This window comes from Pangasianodon hypophthalmus, chromosome 5, assembly GCF_027358585.1.
Source record: "Pangasianodon hypophthalmus isolate fPanHyp1 chromosome 5, fPanHyp1.pri, whole genome shotgun sequence".
NCBI classification, from domain to species: Eukaryota; Metazoa; Chordata; class Actinopteri; order Siluriformes; family Pangasiidae; genus Pangasianodon; species Pangasianodon hypophthalmus.
In genome coordinates, this window is record NC_069714.1 from 24,873,178 (window position 1) to 24,892,419 (window position 19,242).

Consider the following 19,242-nt stretch of genomic DNA (forward strand, 5'->3'; position numbering starts at 1 on the left):
AACACTTTATATTATAAATCCCAATATACTTTTCTTTTGCAATAAACTCCAGCAAGCTACTGTACTGGCTCTCACCTTGATATTTTTGTGGTTATAGTGTGGTTATTAACTTTCAAACAGAAATGAGAAAAATACATCATCATAAATGGCTAATCCTGTTTATCATCACAGCCGCTCTTATCCAATTAAATGTGATTAAACAAAGGAATGCATTCATAAAACACTTTCAGTATAATCAGTATAGATATTTGGTGTTAGCTGACAGAATATGTTAATTAAGAAAAAAAAATTATAGACTTCAATTACTGCCCTTCAGAGTCTCACAAAAAGGATTTGTGGATTTTTCCCTGGAGGACCAGTGGTTAGGGCACAGTGCTCTCACTGCTGCAGCCTGGGTTCGATTCCTGGCCAGGGAACCGACCCCAGCCACTGGGGTTGCGTGCAACAGTGCACTCTCAGTGCCGGTCCCAAGCCCGGATACAATTGGGGAGGGTTGCATCAGGAAAGGTATCTGGCATAAAAACTGTGCCAGATCAATTATTCGCTGTGGCGACCCCTAACGGGAGCAGCCAAAAGAGGAACAATAACAACAACCCTTGGACTATGGATTTGATTAAATAAATCAGCTATGTGACAAAAATCAGAATGGACAGTGCTGTTGGGGTGCCACTAGAGGATCATATTTTAAATACAATGTACCTTTTAAATACAGAATACCTTTTAAGACTATTCTCACTTGATACAAATTTTTAAACATCTCTTGCAAATGTCATACTAATGTGTCATGTTCTGATGTATTTGCATCAATACTAGAACATTTAGCTGATCAATCAGCATTCTTGTCATATATTGACTTTTGTGTCTGTGGTGCTGTACTGCATTTTTGAAAATTATTTTGTCATGTGGAACATTAGTGGGAAAAAAAAAATTAAAAAATAATAATAATCAAGCAAGAGAAGAAGAAGAAGAAGAATTATGATTATTGTTATTTTTGTTGTTTTTAATGTTGTTAAAACTGAGTAAACATGTATTCAGTAATATAGTGAAGATACGTAGAATACAACATGTTAAACATCTAAGATTGTAATTACTAAAATATCATATTGCACCAGGAGATGACAGTATGAGCCTATATATCTAAATAAAAGTGCTTGGACCCTGATGAACACCACTTGCGAAAATTTCATACCAATGTCTGAAACAATCATTGCTGCTGTTTCTTGCCTGCTTTCCTTGATTTTACTCACAATTATGCCTGTACGTTGTCTATTTTCATTCAGAAGTCTTCAAGCTTTGAACTTTTTAAAATAATTCAACTGTGGAGGAAGGAAGATTTTTGCTGATTTGCACATTACAAATAGAATGGCCTTCTTTGTGCAAACAAATGATGCTCAACATTTACTTGTCCAAATACTTTTTGGGGCCACTGTATATAATAGCTTGTGTTTCAAGTGATCAGTTCAAGTCATAATCAAGTTCAAGTTCAAGAGTCAACCTCAAGACATGTTTCGTTCCACCTGCCAAAAATGATTCGCCTTGCACAAGGTCATAGTAAGCAAAATTAATTTTGCAGGGGATGTTTATTTTGCCTTAATTTTTAATTTGTCTGGTATGCAAAACCAGTTAAAAATATACAGAATACTGTCACCTTGAGTTAGTTTGGGTGTCTCATTTGGTTGAAATAAGCAGTTGATTATATGATGATGCATTGCACTTAGTGACCTGTTTTTAATCAAGTATAGATAAGAGCTCTCTTGTCATGTTAGTCAATGGAAATGCTACAAAGAAATGTTTTTTAAATAAATAATTTTTAAATATATTTAATTTGTTTACATTTTTTTCAGTTTAAATCACCATTTATTGATTTTTCAATGATCATTTACAATCAGCATTTATTCAAATGAATAACTTAATAAATTATTAAAGTATTTATTAAGTGTGTGTGCATGTGTGTGTGAACTGTTGCTCACTCAATGTTTTTTTTTTTTTTTTTGTAAACTATAGAGACTGTTGTGTGTGAAAATCCCAGGAGATCAGCAGTTTCTGAAATACTCTAACCAGCCCATCTGGTACCACCAACCATGCCACAGTTAAAGTCACTGAGATTACACTTTTTCCCCATTCTGATGTTTGATGTGAAAATTTACTTGAAGCTCCTGACCTGTATCTGCATGATTTGCATTGCACTGCTGCCATGATTTGCTGATTAGATAATTGAATGAATGTGCAGGTGTTACAGGTTATCCTAATAAAGTGGATAGTGAGTGTATATATGTATGTATATAATATTGACTGAACATAATCCTAATGGATAATCTTCTAAATGGTCACAAATAAAGAAACAGGCATAACTGTCAATTTTCATATCAGCTGACTCTGTAATTGTTCATCAGGATTACAACTTAATGTGTACTGTGCAGACTGTCTGATGTTCACATCATCATTTTCCAGAAGAGCATCATGTATAAAACAGGATAATCTGGACATGCAGTGTCAGTTCCACATAAACATCAGGTATGAAATATTCACCTTTGCAGTTCTGTGCCCTGTGGAAGTACATGGGAGTTAATTTTTTAAATATTGAACACATGAATAAAAAAGTGAAACTAATTTATTTAGAACAAAACTGTACTTTGCAGGAAAAAAATTAAATGCTGTTTTTAATTGTATATTTTTGTTCTATTTACTTTGATACAAATAAAATAAGTAACATGTTAATAACATTTGAGGATTTTAAGTATACCTGGAATATTCTTGAGAAATCTTCAGATCTGAAATTGTCCATAAACTGAGTTAAATCTCTCAAAATACTGGCTGCTCCGATTGTGGTTCATTCTTCTTCCACGTGGTTGCTTTTGACAAACAAAAGAACATTACATTTAGGTTATTGGTATAAGACTTTAAATGACAGTAACTATCTTGTTGGGTGCACTTTTCATTATTGTTAAAATTTAGACTGTGATATGTTGACTGTGAGAAATTTTAGCACCGCTGCTGTAAGCTAATTGGCAGACTGAGTAAAGCATACTGCCCCTTAAACAAACTACATTCAGTGGTTTTGCTCTTCCATGATTCCTACAGACACAAGGTAAACAGACTATGTAAAAAGATTATTGTTTGGCTTTAGTTCATGTCATTCCTTCAGGCTATATACAGTATACTGTATATACAGTATACACCACCTGCTAAATATTGTGTAGGTCCCCCATGTGCTGCCAAAACAGCTCTGACCCGTCGAGGCATGGAATACTGTTGCCATGTAGGAGTGTACTTGGTTTGCAACAATGTTTATGAAGGTGGTACTTGTCAAAGTAACATCCACATGAATGCCAGGACCCAAGGTTTCCCAGCAGAACATTGCCCAGAGCATCACACTGCCTCCGCCAACTTGTCTTCCCATAGTGCATCCTGGTGCCAGCTCTTTGCCAGGTAAGTGACACACACTCACCGGGCCGTCCACGTGATGTAAAAGAAAAAGTGATTCACTACACAGCCCCATACACTGCAAGCTGCGATGCACTGTGTGTTCATAGCCAGCATTAACTTTTTCAGCAATTTGCGCTACAGTAGCTCTTCTGTGGGATCAGACCAGATGGGCTAGCCTTCACTCTCCACACAGGTTGTCCTTCCTAGGACCACTTTTGGTAGGTCCCAACCACTGCATACCAGGAACACCCCACAAGACCTGCCATTTTGGAGATGCTCTGAGCTAGTCATCTAGCCATCACAATTTGGACCTTGTCAAAGTCGCTCAGACCCTTACACTTGCCCATTTTCCTGCTTCCAACACATCAACTTCAAGAACTGATTATTCACTTGCTGCCTAATATATCTCACCCCTTGACAGGTGCCATTGTAAGGAGATAATCAATGTTATTCACTTCACTTGTCAGTGGTTTTAATATATATATATATATATATATATATATATATATATATATATATATATATATATATATATATATATATATATAAGTACATATATATAGATGTGGATATAAAAAAGTCTACAGACCCCTGTTCAAATGGCAGGTTTTTTGTGATGTAAAAAAATTAAACCAAGATAAATCGTGAACTCTTTCCACCCTCAATGTGAAATCACAATGTATAAAAATCAATTGGAAACATTTTATTAAAAAATAGGAAAAATAAAAAAACTTACAACAACCGTAAGTATGCACACCCTTTTATAATTGGGGATGTAGTTGTGTTCAGAATGAACCAATCACATTAAATCTCATGTTCAAAAGTAATTATCATACAGTTATCATCAATGAAATTATTCTGATTAACCCCAAATAAAGATCAGCTGTTTCTGTGGGATTTTCTTCACATCTTCTTGGTTTCATCTGACTGCTGAAGCCCTGGTCTACAAAAAGCTTACAAAGCATGTAATGGTATCTCACTTGTTGAAAGGTATCGATCAGGAAAGGGGTATAAAATAATTTCCAAAAACTTATACCATGGAACACCTTAAAGGCCATCATCAACAAGTTGAGAAGATGGAGGACCACAGTGACATCACCAAGAACAGGACGTCCCTCAAAAATTTATAAAAGGACAAGAAAACACCTACGGCAATATTAAAGGGGCTGCAGGGATATCTGAAAAGTACTGATTACTCTCTGCATGTGACAACATTCTCTCGTATTCTTCACATGTCTGGGCTCTGGGGTATGGTGGCTACACGGAAGCCCTTTCTCACAAAAAATCCAAACTCAACTAAATCACCCCAAACCATGTGGCAAAATGTGTTATGGTCTGATGAGACCAATTCCAAAAGGTATATGAATTCTATAATTCCAAAAGGTTTGTTTGGTGCAAAAAAATAAAAATAAAAATCTCCAAAAGAACACCATACCCACAGTGAAGAATGGTGGTGGCAACATCATGCTTTAGGGCTGCTTTTCTTCAGGAAGAACTGGGGATTTTTTTTAAGGTGGAGAGAATCATGAATAGCTACAAATACCTATGTGTGCACTCTTATGCAACCAGGTTATTGTAAGTTTTTTAATTTTCCTATTTTCCCTAAAATGTTTCTTATTGTTTTTCACATCATTTTTTCTACATTTTAACTTCATACTGAGAGTGGAAAAAGTTCTGACATGATTTATCTTGATTTCATTTTTTTACATCACAAAAATCTGCCATTTTAACAGGGGGGTGTAGACTTTTTATGTTAATTTATATATATATATATATATATATATATATATATATATATACATTAAATGTTACAGAAAAATGTTCGTATGAGAAAAGAGACCACTTTTCAGGCAAAAAAACATAATGAAGGCTGCTGGGTTTTGCTGAAAAGTTAGATGCACGTGTGACAGTCAAAGTTTTCAGAAGAACTGTGGCTGGTTTTGCCAGATGCTCAGTAAAACTTACTAGTTCACTTCATTATAAAACTGCATATATTGTGCCTGAGACTAATATATTTTTTTAAAAAAGCGAAGGATCGTCACACCAAATATTGTGAGTGTCTGTATAAAGTATTCATAAAGAACTTACACGGTCATCTACTGTATCTCTGTGATCAGATGCCACTTTCCTTTTCCATTTCCTGTATGAAAAATGTTACAATTTCTGATTTGTAATGTCCCACAGTAAGCTTGTAAGTATGATTTTAGGTAAGATCTTAAATCAAGATACCTTCTAGTTTTAATGACAAGACTAGAAGAGAAGCATGCAAATATATGCACAAATCATCCATTTTATTTTTAATTATAAGGCATTTACTAGTATACGTGATACAGTGTGGTAAACAATAATGACAACTAGAACAAATGGTTGATCTTCTTGCACTTTGGCTGAGTCTTTTTTGCTGAAACACAGTGACTTACCTGTGAATACACACAGCACAGAAGATAATGAGGCAGATTGCAACAGCTCCTGTAACTGAGGGAAGTATGTAGAGTAGCATTTTTTGTGTCAGTGACTTCGTCTCTGCATTAACTACAAAATCAGATAAAAAGGAAATGGTTAATATAGATAATCTATATTAGTCAAAAAATTAATTAGAATTTATACAATATTGTGCAAAAGTCTTAGGCAAACATAAAGAAATGCTTCATAAATAATGAAATGAAATGTTTTCTCCATTAAAAACAATCTGTAAAGAGCAGTTAACAGCACTAAGCTAAACAAAGTCAATATTTGACATGACAACTCTTTGCCTATAAAAATGCATCATTAGTCTCGAGTACATTTTGTGTAGTTTTATAAGGAAATTATCTGGTATGTTTTACTGAAAATATTGCAGAATGTGCCACAGTTCTTCTGGAGATTTTGACTGTCACACTCGCTTCTGTTTTTGCAGGTAAAACCTGACAGCCAGCATCCATTTTTTTGACTGAAAAGTGGTTTATTATGCAATATGTTACTTACTTTACTAACATACAAACTTTTTTTTTCAAAACTTTGGGAAAATAATGTTTGGATTTCCGAAATGGTTTAACTACTCCAATAATGCAAAAGTGCAAAAATAAACATCTAAGACAAAATTAGTATGTTAAAAAAAGATAAGGGTGACCAAGACTTTTGCACACTACTGTGTTTATATATACAGTGTGTTTGGAAAGTATTAAAAATTTTTTAGACATTTGCAAATTCATTAAAAATTCATTTATTAAATCAATGCATCAAAAATCTCTCATTCAATTAAGTATTCAGACAATTTGTACTATTTTGTAGAAACGTCTTTAGCAGCAGTTACTGCTGCAAGTCTTTGTGGGTAAGTCTCTGCATAGAGCGTGGCAATTTTGCTTCCTTGACTCCCAGTCCCAATTAGCTGTGGCATCGCTGGGATTCAAACTTGTGAACTCCAGCTAATGGGGTTAATGCATTTCTGTTGGCCCACCATTAGCCATGTTTTTGCGAAAACATGTTTTCACTTTCACTTATGGTTTATTGTGTATAGATTACTGACAAAAAAATCAATTTAATCTACTTAAAATTAAATCTATAACACAATCAAATGTTCAAAATCTGAAAGACTCTGAATACTTTCCAAACCCACTATATGTATTAATAATGATGTGTAAAAATGTGAAAGCCACTGGTAAAGCAATGGTCCTGCAGTGGGACCTGGACATGGTGCTAGACAGTTTGTCCATATTTTCATAAGACCCAATAGAAGACATGGATATAAATGGTTTTTACTTAACACAGCTTTTTTTATGCTAGCAATCATTATGGCCAGGCGAGTGAGCGAAATGCATGCACTATACATATGGCTGCATTGGGGGCCAGAATTCAACATGTTATTCTGTGGTTGAACCATTTCTGCCAAAGGAAGTGTTGCTGCCACATATTAAAAAACCTTTTAATCCATCTGCACTTGCAGATGCTCACACCAGCCCTGTGTCTTGTGTCTTTTAGTAAGCTCTTTTTCCTGGTCAGGATTTGGAGCGTATCCTGGGAGCACAGGGCATGAGCTAGGATCATGAGAACATGTAAACATTGTGCAGACAGTACCCCAAGGCAGTAATGCTACCCACCGTGCCACTCATTACCATCCTAAAGAGAGAACAATATTGATGTTTAAAGTGCTCATGATTCCCTATCGAAAAGGTCCAAGGAACACACTGTCTGGGGAATGCCTCAGGAAGTGTAACAAACCCTTATGCCTACTTTGATATACAGTCTCTTCTAGCTCCGTAAGGAAACCATGATGGCAGTCCAAAAGGAAGCAGAACAGCAGGTTATGTATGTAACTGTAGCTGTACGACTAAGTGGAGATTTAAAACATTTCTAAATTGTTTTGGTAAAATATGGTTTTGGTTTCTTAAAGTTGGTTGGCATGGTGGTGAAGCGGGTGGTTTTGCCACCAGTAACGTCACTACGGTATATATATTTCACTATAATTTGGGGCTGAAGCCTAGTTTTGAGCCCAGCCCCAAAAAAATTTTAGCATGGAAAAAGCTGTAATTTTAATGTGGTACACTGGAACTGTAGTTGAACTGCAGTGGAGGGAAGAGGGAATGATAAAGCCTGCGCAAATCAAAATTCTAGTCTAGCTAACTGCAGAAGGGTAACTTTCATACCGGGTAACAATATACACAATACAACTTAATATATTCACTTCCACACTGCATGTAGTTTTAAACTAATATAAAAACTTAAAAACACTAAATATGTAATGCTTGATCTTATACCAATATACTGATTGCTGGTGTTTAGGAAGTGCTAGTGTTAGGAAGCAGACTCTTCTGGTGCTAAAGGGCAGACAGCTGTAGCAGTAATTATCAGTGATTCATCAGACCAGGCCACCTTCTTCCATTGCTCCATGGTCCAGTTCTGATGCTCACATGGACATTCTAGGTCCTTTGGCAGTGTACAGAGTTCAGCATGGGCACTCTGACCGGCATACGCAGCAAGCTGCAATGCATTGTGTGTTCTGACACCTTTCTATCACAACCAGAATTAACATTTTCAGCAATGTGTGCTACAGTAGCTCTTCTGTGGGATTGGACAAGGCAGGCTAGCCTTCTCTCCTCACGCAGCAGTGAGCCTTGGGCACCCATGATCCCGTCGCCGGTTCCCGCTCTGGTTTCCTTCCACCTCCCAAAAACATGCTAGTTGGTGGATTGTCTAAGATAAATTGCTCCTAGGTGTGAATAAGTGTGTGAGTGTGTGTGCTCTGTGATGGACTGACATCCCATCCAGAGTGTATACCTGTCTCACGCCCAGTGTTCCTGGGATAGGCTCTGGATTCACCATGACCCTGGCCTGGATAAAGCAGTTTCTGAAAGTAAGTGAGTTATCATGGGCAGAAAAACACTATTTTGGCCAAAAGAATTACCCTCTATGGTCAATATCCACTGCATGTCTAATGGAAAACATGAGTATAATCCTGCATCTGAAAGCTGTACATCAGATATCTGTAGTTTTCTTGGATTTCGGGGATCAACCTGCATCCTGCTTGATGTGTAGTTGGTCGCAGTTTGGTTTTTAACTGGGCTGTAGTTAAAAAGAACATTCCCGTCTTTACGCCAACCAATGTCTATATTTCCACTGGAGAGAGTTCCATTGCAGTGTAAAATAACAGTTTCCCCCTTAACAGCAGTTCTGTTCATCTGGTGTAGAATATTTCTCTCATATGACTTGGTAACATCTGTAGGAAAAAAGAGAAGTTTTTTATTTATTTATTTTTAGCATTTTTAGTCATTTTTTTAATAGTTACCTTATTAATGTTTATTTAAATTAATCAGATTAAAGAAAAAAATGACCCTGAGTAAACATACCCAATTTTCTGACATCAATATCTAGTGTAGTAAATTGCAAAATCCTTGATTATTTACAATTATGCATCCCTGATTAGACAACCACTATGAGATTTAATCATATTCCTAAGACTATGAAGTCCACTTTTAATATTATTTGAGAGATTTGCTACATCCACTACATCCAGAAAAAGCATGATACATTCACAATGCACTCACCAATTCATTACAAAGACAAACAGATTAAATCCATTACACTAATATGAATCCCTACCTCCACAGGTTAGAAGAAACACAATGGTGCAAATTCTGACATGCAAATTCCTGGTCTGAAGAAATGGCGTGATAATACTCTCTTCCATGACATTAAATGTTTAAAAGTCTTTTTCGCTCTCAAGCTCAGCCTTGAGTGAGGTAAAGGATCTGAAGTGTGTGTAGGTACACTAGAGAGGAGTGAGAGGAAGTGGGTTTAAAAAAACAGAACTTCACAGAAAGCTGACTTGCACCCCCCACCCTTCCCCATCAGAAAAATTGTTAAGATTGACCACAGTTGTGTACAATAAGAATGAATTTTACTCCCATTTTCTGAAACCTCAGGAGTTTACTCTAACTAGTTACTCTAACTCTGTGAATAAATAAGGCAAGAGAAATTAGGAGAATGTCTAAATAGCATCTGTTAAGGTTAAGATTATATGTATTTTGTAATATAGGTTTGTTTTGCTTTGTGTGACAATGACATTCTGAATTTAGTGCATGAATACTGAATATATATTGATTACAAACCATAATGTTGCATGGGGAAACATAGAATTCATTGTGCTTTATTTGGTGGTGAAGTCAATCCCAAATGGTCTCAGTAACATCACCTACACATTTCCTGTATCATCAACAACTAGTGCTAAAGCTGAAAATGATCAAATGATATTTCATCCTTATTATATTTACTCTATGTACATTGCTTATGAATACTGGTGTTAATTTAATACAGAAAATATTTAAAAGACCATATGACCTAGAAGTTTGATATTTGATTCCTGCAATTTTTTTCTCCCACTCTAATTGGACTTTTTATGGGATGATACATATAAAATATTTTGAATAATCAAAACCTATCCAAATATTGGGCAGTTAAATCTCTATATTTAAAATCAGGTCTGTGTACACACAATAAATTTAGATTGTTTACACATAATTACTTTTTCCTTTTTTAATGAAAAAAATATTTTTGTAACCAATGTAAGAGCAGCACAATGTTGAACTGGAACTTGATAACTCTGGGCTGGATAACATCTCTGTCTGTTTACTTCTTCGGTGTAAAAATGAAAGAGGAAATGCTCAGCACACTAATCACGCATATACAGAACTTCTGTTTGTTGGTTTACTAAATGTCCATTACCATAAATATTGTACTTTAGTCAGCTATCAGTGTGATTATAAATACAAACATTTGATATTGTCATTAAATTAAATATACATACAAATGAAATACACAGAGATTTTAAATGATTTATGTATTATTTGAGCTTGTCATGGTGCAGCCCTTTGGAAAAGACACTGGACTGGTTCTAATTAGTCAGGGGTATAATCTTTTAACCACATCATAGTCTGAGTAGATTATTATGCAAGCCAGAGGCTGACACTGAGCTCAGTGATCGTGAGTGAGTGAGCCCCATCACAGCGAGTCTTTAACTTCCTGTGTAAGTTTCTCACCATAAACGAATTCTCCCATGTTTAAAATCTCTTATGTACACTAACATATACTTTTTATTTAGAAGCCCATAAGGATTCTTTGGTTTTTCCTGTGGAGAAACCCTTAACGGTTCTTGGTAGAACCCTACAACTGAGTGTCTCCCCATCAGAAAGGGTTCCAAGAAGCTAAGAATGTTTTCACTTCACAATAGCAGTTCACAGAAGGAGCTCTAGCAGGGCACAAACTGCTGAACTGACTTATTGGAAAAGTGATAGACATAACAGAAGTGGCTATCAATCTATAGATCAAGTAAACCTTTCTGTTCTTGTGGTAAAGTGCTAAAGCCAAAGTTCACTTTACTGGCCTTTGTTCTGAATAAATAATACATATAATTAAATGTATTCTTTTATTATTTTTTCTTATTTATTATTACTCATTATTCATTTATTATTAGAATGAAAATGAACAACAAGGTCTAGACATTACTTATAAACATTGCTTGAACATATATGCTCTTTGCCCTGCTGCAACTTGAGTCCCTGCATATGACACTCACTCATCATCTTTGATGTGACTGCTGATTGGCTCTGTCCTTCTAACAGACTGATTAGATATTGTTCCTTGAACCATTTCAGCCATTTGCACCTCATTTAATTTTTATCCTTGACTCATGTGAGTTTACTAAACATGTTATTTCAAAATAAGGATTAAAATTTAGCTGAAATGTTTCTTTTACCTTTATGAGTTGGCTTTTGCAATTTCTTACATATGTGTAATGATACAGGCTTCTTGGTTGTTTCTCTGACCAATGCCCTTCTTACCCAGTCACTGACTATTGGTGGATGCCTCCTCTAGCTTATGTTACATTCTTTCAGTTTTTTAACAGTGTTGCTCTGTGAGATGTTCAAAGTTTTTTTTTTATAACCTATATTTTGTGGAGCCTGTTTTTTTTTTTGTTTTTTTTAAATAAATCCCTGACTTTTATCCCTGCTGTTTAAGTATGTTCTAACAAACTCTGAGGCCCTCCAGGAACAGGTTTATTTATATTAAGAACAGGTGACACTTTAATTGCACACAGGTAGATTCAGTTCAAATAATCATCTAATTAACTAATTTAGGCAATAATCATTTTGCAAACTTTATTGATTATTGTTTGTAGATTCATAACATATGATCCTGATTAGGTCCATCTCAGTTCCAGTAAAAAATGTAAGAAAAATGGATGAATGAATGAATGAATGAATGAATGAATGAATTAATTAATTAATCAGTCAGTCAATCAATCAATCAATCAATCAATATATTATTCCATCAAACTGCAATGACAATAGAGCATATATGATCTTTTAAAAATAGAAAATTCTAAATGAATTATTTTATTCAGTTTAAATTATTTACATATATAAATATATTTTTTTATGCAAAAATATATAGTTTACACTATGTACACTTTGTAAGAGAAAGTGTGACCTCAGGGCACACAATACATTTGAAGTGACAAAAATTATAGTGCATAAAATAAATTATAGCATCCAGCAATAAATGCCAAAATACAACCACGGACTAAATAAATAAAACTATAAATAATCATGTTTCTAACAAAAAGCGGGGTCACACTGAAACAGAAAACTGTTTAGTTAAGGCATGGTTCATATACAAATGATATTGACTGTACAATAGAAGTCACAATTTATTAATTAATATTATCAGCTATGGCCTAGTGCAAAAATGAAATTTTCTCTTTGATTTTCTCTGTGGTCATGCATCTGTATAACTGTTACACACTGTAGGAAACAACTACAGAGCAGCTTTCACAGTCTAACCACTAGACTTGTTTTTCTCTGCTAAATAGGTCACTGGTTGTAATTTAAAAATTTTAAACGTAGTAAGGCCAATTTCAAATACTGTGTCCTGTAATAATGGACTGGTGTCCTATCCAGGGTGTATTACTGCCCCGCGCCCAGTGTTTCCAGAACAGGATCCAAATCCCGCATGACCCTGGCCATGATAAAGTACTTAGTGAAAGTAAGTGAGTGAGAAATGTATAATAGAAAAAATGTTATAAACTCTGCAGTATTTTCTCCTTCCAGTTGGGAAACTCATGCTCATTTGACAGGCTAGTATCTGATCGTGGGTGAGTTGAAAGTCCTAAGACTGTTTGTCACCTGAGTAATATGTTTCATCAGTTGCTCTTTATGCAACCACTGATACTGACAACCATCCTTATTATTCACCTCACAGCAGAGACAGACACCTCCTAGATTTTCACCTACACTTAAATGTCCTACACTGTTGTTTCAGCCCTAATTCATGGCAATTGCAGCTAGTTAAATTATTATTATTATTATTATTATTATTATTATTATTATTATTTTTAAATTTTTTGTATTTTTATTTTTTTTTTTTTTTACATATTTGGTCAAGCATGTACTTTAGGTGATAATTTATATGATATTAAATACATAAAGCTTCAGCTGCTTCAGTACCTCTGTATAAAAAGTGCTAAGCAGAAATTACTCTTTTCCAGCTCATTTTAATTAAAAAACAAATCTGGATTTTTATATTTTAAATGGTGAAATAAAAGCCAGACCATAGCGTACACTTTGAAATGATGTGGTTGTTTGTATGTCCATGACAGCTTTCTGAGTAACTGCAGTGCTTACCACATCCTGAAGAGAGGGTTTTTGCATGTTTCACAGCTAAAGTGTTAAATTACTTCACTAACTTTTGCAAAATCCATTGTGTTGCTTTTTTAGATGCTTATGTTTACAAATTCTTATCATTTTCTCACAAATATCTGCCTTAGAGGCTGTAACTAAGATAGGTCTTTTTTTCTAAAGGTACTTTTCAACTTCATTACAACATGACCAAGTCTAAACTTACACCATTCCGGTTTCTGCTCATTGCACCGTATTGCTACTTTCTAAAAATGACAAATGGTCTCCCGCACTGTGATAATGATAATCTTTTATCTAAGAAGATCTTAGTTGTTTATATGTATGCAACAGGTTCTCTTATCTGAGAAGATCTTAGTTGTTTATATGTATGCAACAGGTTCTCTTATCTAAGAAGATCTTAGTTGTTTATATGTATGCAACAGGTTCTCTTATCTAAGAAGATCTTAGTTGTTTATATGTATGCAACAGGTTCTCTTATCTAAGAAGATCTTAGTTGTATATATGTATGCTTGATCCAAGCACTCTTTGCAAAGAGTTCTTGCCATTTACATAGAACAAAAAAGAGAACTTGTTGAACATACTTATCAAGTTTTGTGACAATGCTAGTTGTGTGAAATGACAGATGAAAGCTGATAGGCCGAAGACAACCATATTTTTGAAGTAATTCAGTGATGACACACAAACATATTATCACACTCATTCACAACTGAGAGTCTCCAATCCACCTACTTGCATGATTTTGACAGGTGGAAGAAACCTGAAGAACCCAGAGGTAACCCACACCAACATGAGGAGCACATGCCTAGAAAGTCTGGCATGCTTTTCCCCAACAGAACTGTACCTACAATAGCTTCTCAATGAAGTCAAAACACACCTGTTCATGTAATACATATTTTAAGTCACATAATTCTTAAACAATCACACCACCTTATGCACATTATATTATTTCAGTGTTTACTTGTGTGTTAATGTGTGCTTGTATGTCTGATTATATTCACTTAAGTCATACCTGGTGTTTTTGGGTGTGAAAAAAAGGCACAAATAAATAAAACTTATGTGCATGGAACAATGAGGGGAAAAATAAGTGCATAAAAAGTGGTCGAAACATGATGGTTCAGTGGTTCAGTGTGGTTCAAACCCATCACCATGACAGCAAAAAAAAAAAAAAAACCCACAAAAAGGACGGCTAAATTTAACCTATGTAGAAATGCTACATACTACTCATACTAGATGCAAATTATGGAACGATATTAACATTTATATGGGGTATTTCCATTGCATTGGCTATTTGTTCTGACCTAAGTAAACTGAAACTTTCCACACATATGCATGATTGTACATTTATATTTATATTTGTTGTTTATAGCATCTATTTTTTTATGTTTTCTATTCAGTGGGTTCACAATGTTGAACAAACCAAAACATTCAGCAAAAATAATTCATTCATTCATTCATCTTCAGCAAAATCCTGATTAGGGTTGCAAATCTATCTCAGGAACACTGAGTGCAAGGCAGGAACACACCCTCAATGGAACACCAGTCTATTGCAGGGCACCATGCACACACACTTTCATGCATTCATTCACACCTAGGGACAATTTTGTGTAAACAAGCCACCTGACACTGACATGTTTTGAGAGGAACCCGGAGAAACCGCAGGAAACCCACATGGACACGGAGATAACATGCACAGAAACTGCAGACAGACATTAACCCAAGATCAGGATGTAACTGGGGACTCTGGAGCTGTGAGGCATCAATGCTACCCCCTGCACCATTGTGTTGTCCCTGCAGCAAAATGTGCTGCTATAATGTCACATGAAAAGCAATTACTTCAAAACAAATAACTCATGAACACTTATCTTTGCAGTGTTTTTATGGTGAATGAAAAATGGCTGCAGGAACTGACAAGTGTCATTTATCTGTTTCTGGTTTATGAATTCCTTCCCTTTTGGAGCTGGGTCATGTATGACTATGTCACTGGAAGGCCCTCACAAGGGTAGTAAGATGTGTGTGTGTGTGTGTGTGTGTGCTTGCCTTGAAAATGCTCAGCAAACCACCTTTTAACACTTTTTAACACTTTTAACAGTTCAAAGTCAGCTATGTTTAAAAGAAAATATGTCATTCTGTTTGAATGACATTAATGTGAAATGTGTTAGACAGGATGCTTTATTTCACAAACGGAGTGGGCTTATGTAAACAGAAAGTAGACTGAAACCTCTGTTCAACCTCTGAGTATGACTGTAAGTTGTATTTTAAATTTCTAAAAACAATTTGGAGTGTGCTGGGCTAAATAGTAGCTGTGAAGATCAAGACTGTATGCAAGAAACTGACACTTTTTAGATTTAAACTATTATTACTGACCATCATGTTTCTAAAAGCAAGACTTCTGGGGAAAATGATGGCCTCAACTTGTGGTAAAGACCATCAGATGTCAGTGGTTATCTGAAACACTACTACCATCACCCACACATTTCCTTTAGCATCAACAGTTGGTGCTCGTGCATGAAAATGTCAATCTCAATAAAGTGTATATACTAGTTCATCATTATTATATCTCTTCTATGTAAATAACTTACATATTTTGGTATTTTAATACCAAACTTTTTTCACCATAATTGAATCTCACACTAATTGAATTAATCATGTAAGGGATGCTTAATTTTAAATATTTAAAATTTATAAATAGATATGACTGAGACATTTATTCCTATTTTTTTTCATTTTTTTTTCATTAGCATTTGGCTGACATATTTGAACAATTGAACATAAATACAGAGATTTCTCTTTTTAGTACAACTATTAAAACAGTATAACACAAACGTACAAGAATCTGCTTCCTCAAGGACACTCAAAGGTTTCAAAATCCAGATTTCACTGTGCACTAAAAGGCAAGTCAGTCTATATGTTTCTATGTTAGTTTATATGTTTATATGCTCTTTCAGTATGAACATCACTGGTTTACTTAGAAGGAAGTGATGGTGACTCGGTAAAGCAGCTACAGTTGTTGCTCAGGATCCAAAGTTGTAGCTAATGGCAAAATTATTCAAGCTTGTCACGGTGTAGACCTGTGAAAAAAGAAAATAAAGGTAAAATTTAAATTTAAAAAATAGTATAGCTTGACTACAGCATAATTAGAGTTGATAACATCATTTAGAATGAGAGAAAAGGTGGGAGTCATATAAGCGAGTGGGTTTGTAGTGGGAAACTTACACAGGAAGTTGTCATCTCATAGTGATGGTGGCAATTTTCTTTTGCCTAGTTACACAGATAGGAAAAGAAATAATACTCCAATTTGAATTTAAAATAACAATCACTAAAGGTTCACACTCAATTATGTCTCAGTATAAAGTACCTGTGTAAATTGTTAATATAGAAATGTTTTAAATAAATGCCATTTGGGCTACCCTGTGCTACAGTAAAATCTTAATTAATGAGCAAGAAATACATTCCTTGCTCAAATACTCCAATTCAATCATGTCAGACCCTCACAGAGAAACACACCAAAACAATCACTGAAGACAGTACCTGCATAAGATAAAAGAAACCAGAGGACCGCCAAACGCAGCATCATGATCTGATGATGATGATGCGGTCAGTATGATTAAAGACAGGACTTACACACACTGTAGTACAAGAGTGGCTTTAAAAGTAGAGCTAAAAGTAGAGCAAGCAGAAGTGGTAGTTGAGCACAGTGCAACAGAGTGCAGATCATAATTCATCAGTGTCCAAAAATAAATAATAATTCCCTTATTTTCTGACTTAAACACATAAGACTAAACATTTCAGATATCTGACTGTTGTTCTATTAATTTAACTGTTTACAAAGGACTTTACATCTGTTTAGAACAGAAAAAAATAGAAATGTATTAACTTTAAAAAAAAATAGATAAATAATGCTAGTATACACTACTATAGTGTATACTGTACAGTATAAATGGTTTTCCATGAAACTGATGAATTATAGATGTGATAGCACTGGCTACCAATAAAAAAAGCCTTCCTGTTTTTGAGCGGTAAAGTCAACAGTAGAGGTCATTTTTTAGATGTTGAAGGGTGATGACAAAATTCAGACAGCTCAAATGCATACTACAGGTTTTATCCTTGCCCTACATACTAATTATAGTAGACCACAGACAAGGTCTGACACTATACTCTCACATGTGAACACAACTATGAAAGTCAAGTACTAACATTAACACAATTAACAACTTGCATCTATGTGTGTGAGATTAGAAGATGTAAGATGAGCAGGGGTAATATGTAATTGAAGCTCCATTTGGTTTATGCGAATGGCAAGAGGAGCTAAGTTACTGTAATTTAATGAGAATTTAAATCATATAATCTCAAAATGGTGATCATAACAAAGATAACATAAAAAGTTGTACACTGGTTCATAGACATTTCATTTCAAAATTGTATAAATTATTTTCTCTAGTCAAGCCAATTTTTTAGCTGCTGTATATATATATATATATATATATATATATATATACTTGATCATTAAAGAAAAATGAGGTCATGCTGAGGAATGTGTGACTTAACTTGAGAGATTTTACTGGATCATATGGATCTGGATCATACTGGATCATATGATTAACAAATCATATGTTGGAATCATTTTATGTCAAAACTGACAAACAAGAAACACTCGGATGTTCAGCCATTTAATAGTAGTAAGCTGCAAAAAAAAAAAAAATACTATTATTAGTACTACTACTACTACTACTACTACTACTAATAATATTAATAAAAAGTAGAAGAAGAGGTAGTATCCAAGTGAAGCCAAGTGAAGTTATCCACTGAATAATGAATGAGACTTGGGCATACTGAGAAGTACAATCTTTAGGCTATCCAACTGAGACCATAAACAGCTCTCTATAGTGCTTCCATGTAGAGTCATTGTCATCCCACTGGGGGTGGAGGTGCGTGACACCGTCCAAACAGTCCAGTTTACCAAAACTTGTTATGCCTATGAATCCTCCAGATCTGCACCGGTACCTTAGAGAAAAGCTGTTAACACTATTAACAAGATTTGACTAAACAATTCAGCTTATGAAGGCTGTTTCATTATTGTGGGGCTTTGTAAAAAAAAAAAAAAAAAAAAAAAAAAAAACATCTGCCCCTGCTTTAATCTTCATTAATTTAGAGACTAATGAAGAACCTGCACCTTTTGATCGAAGCAGGTATGGCAAATCATAAAAGTCCAAATGTTTGCTTAGGTACTGTGGCGCAAGACCATTCAGTGTTTTATAGGTCATTAGTAGTATTTTATAATCAATACAACTGGGAGCCAATGTAGTGTGTATAAGATAGGGGTGATGTGGTCATATCTTCTGGTTCTAGTAAGGACTCTGGTTGCTGCATTCCGGACTAACTGGAGCTTGTTTATGCACCTACTGGAACATCAAGGAATTACAATAGTCCAATTTAGAGGTTCTATATATACATAAGTTTTTCTGTATTATGTGGTGACATTCTTATCTAAGCAATATTTCTTTCAAAGCATACCAGCTGTCAAGTATGGTGGTGGAGGGGTGATGAGTTGGGATTGTTTATTAGCCACAGGACCTGGGAAACTAGCAATCATTGACACAACGATAAACTCCATTTTATACCAGAATATTCTTGAGACAAATGTGAGGCC

At 34.9% G+C, this 19,242-nt stretch overlaps 1 protein-coding gene across 2 annotated transcripts; it reads right to left on the reverse strand.

Moving 5' to 3' along the window:
- Positions 1–1,958: 1,958 nt before the first annotated feature.
- Positions 1,959–9,672, reverse strand: LOC113526159 (uncharacterized). 2 transcript variants are annotated; one of them, XR_008301769.1, is made up of 6 exons: positions 9,502–9,672; positions 8,680–9,118; positions 5,847–5,958; positions 5,515–5,566; positions 2,744–2,852; positions 1,959–2,546 (listed from the first exon to the last, which is right to left on the reverse strand). XR_008301769.1 is itself a non-coding variant. In XM_026912981.3 (6 exons), the coding sequence occupies exons 1-5, from the start codon at positions 9,587–9,589 to the stop codon at positions 2,766–2,768; spliced, it is 651 nt and encodes a 216-aa protein (XP_026768782.3). In that variant the 5' UTR covers positions 9,590–9,672; the 3' UTR covers positions 1,960–2,546; positions 2,744–2,765. The 2 variants fall into 2 exon arrangements, 1 of the variants encoding a protein (XP_026768782.3); XM_026912981.3 differs by having other exon boundaries at positions 1,960–2,546; positions 8,807–9,118.
- Between the last annotated feature and the right edge of the window lie 9,570 nt (positions 9,673–19,242).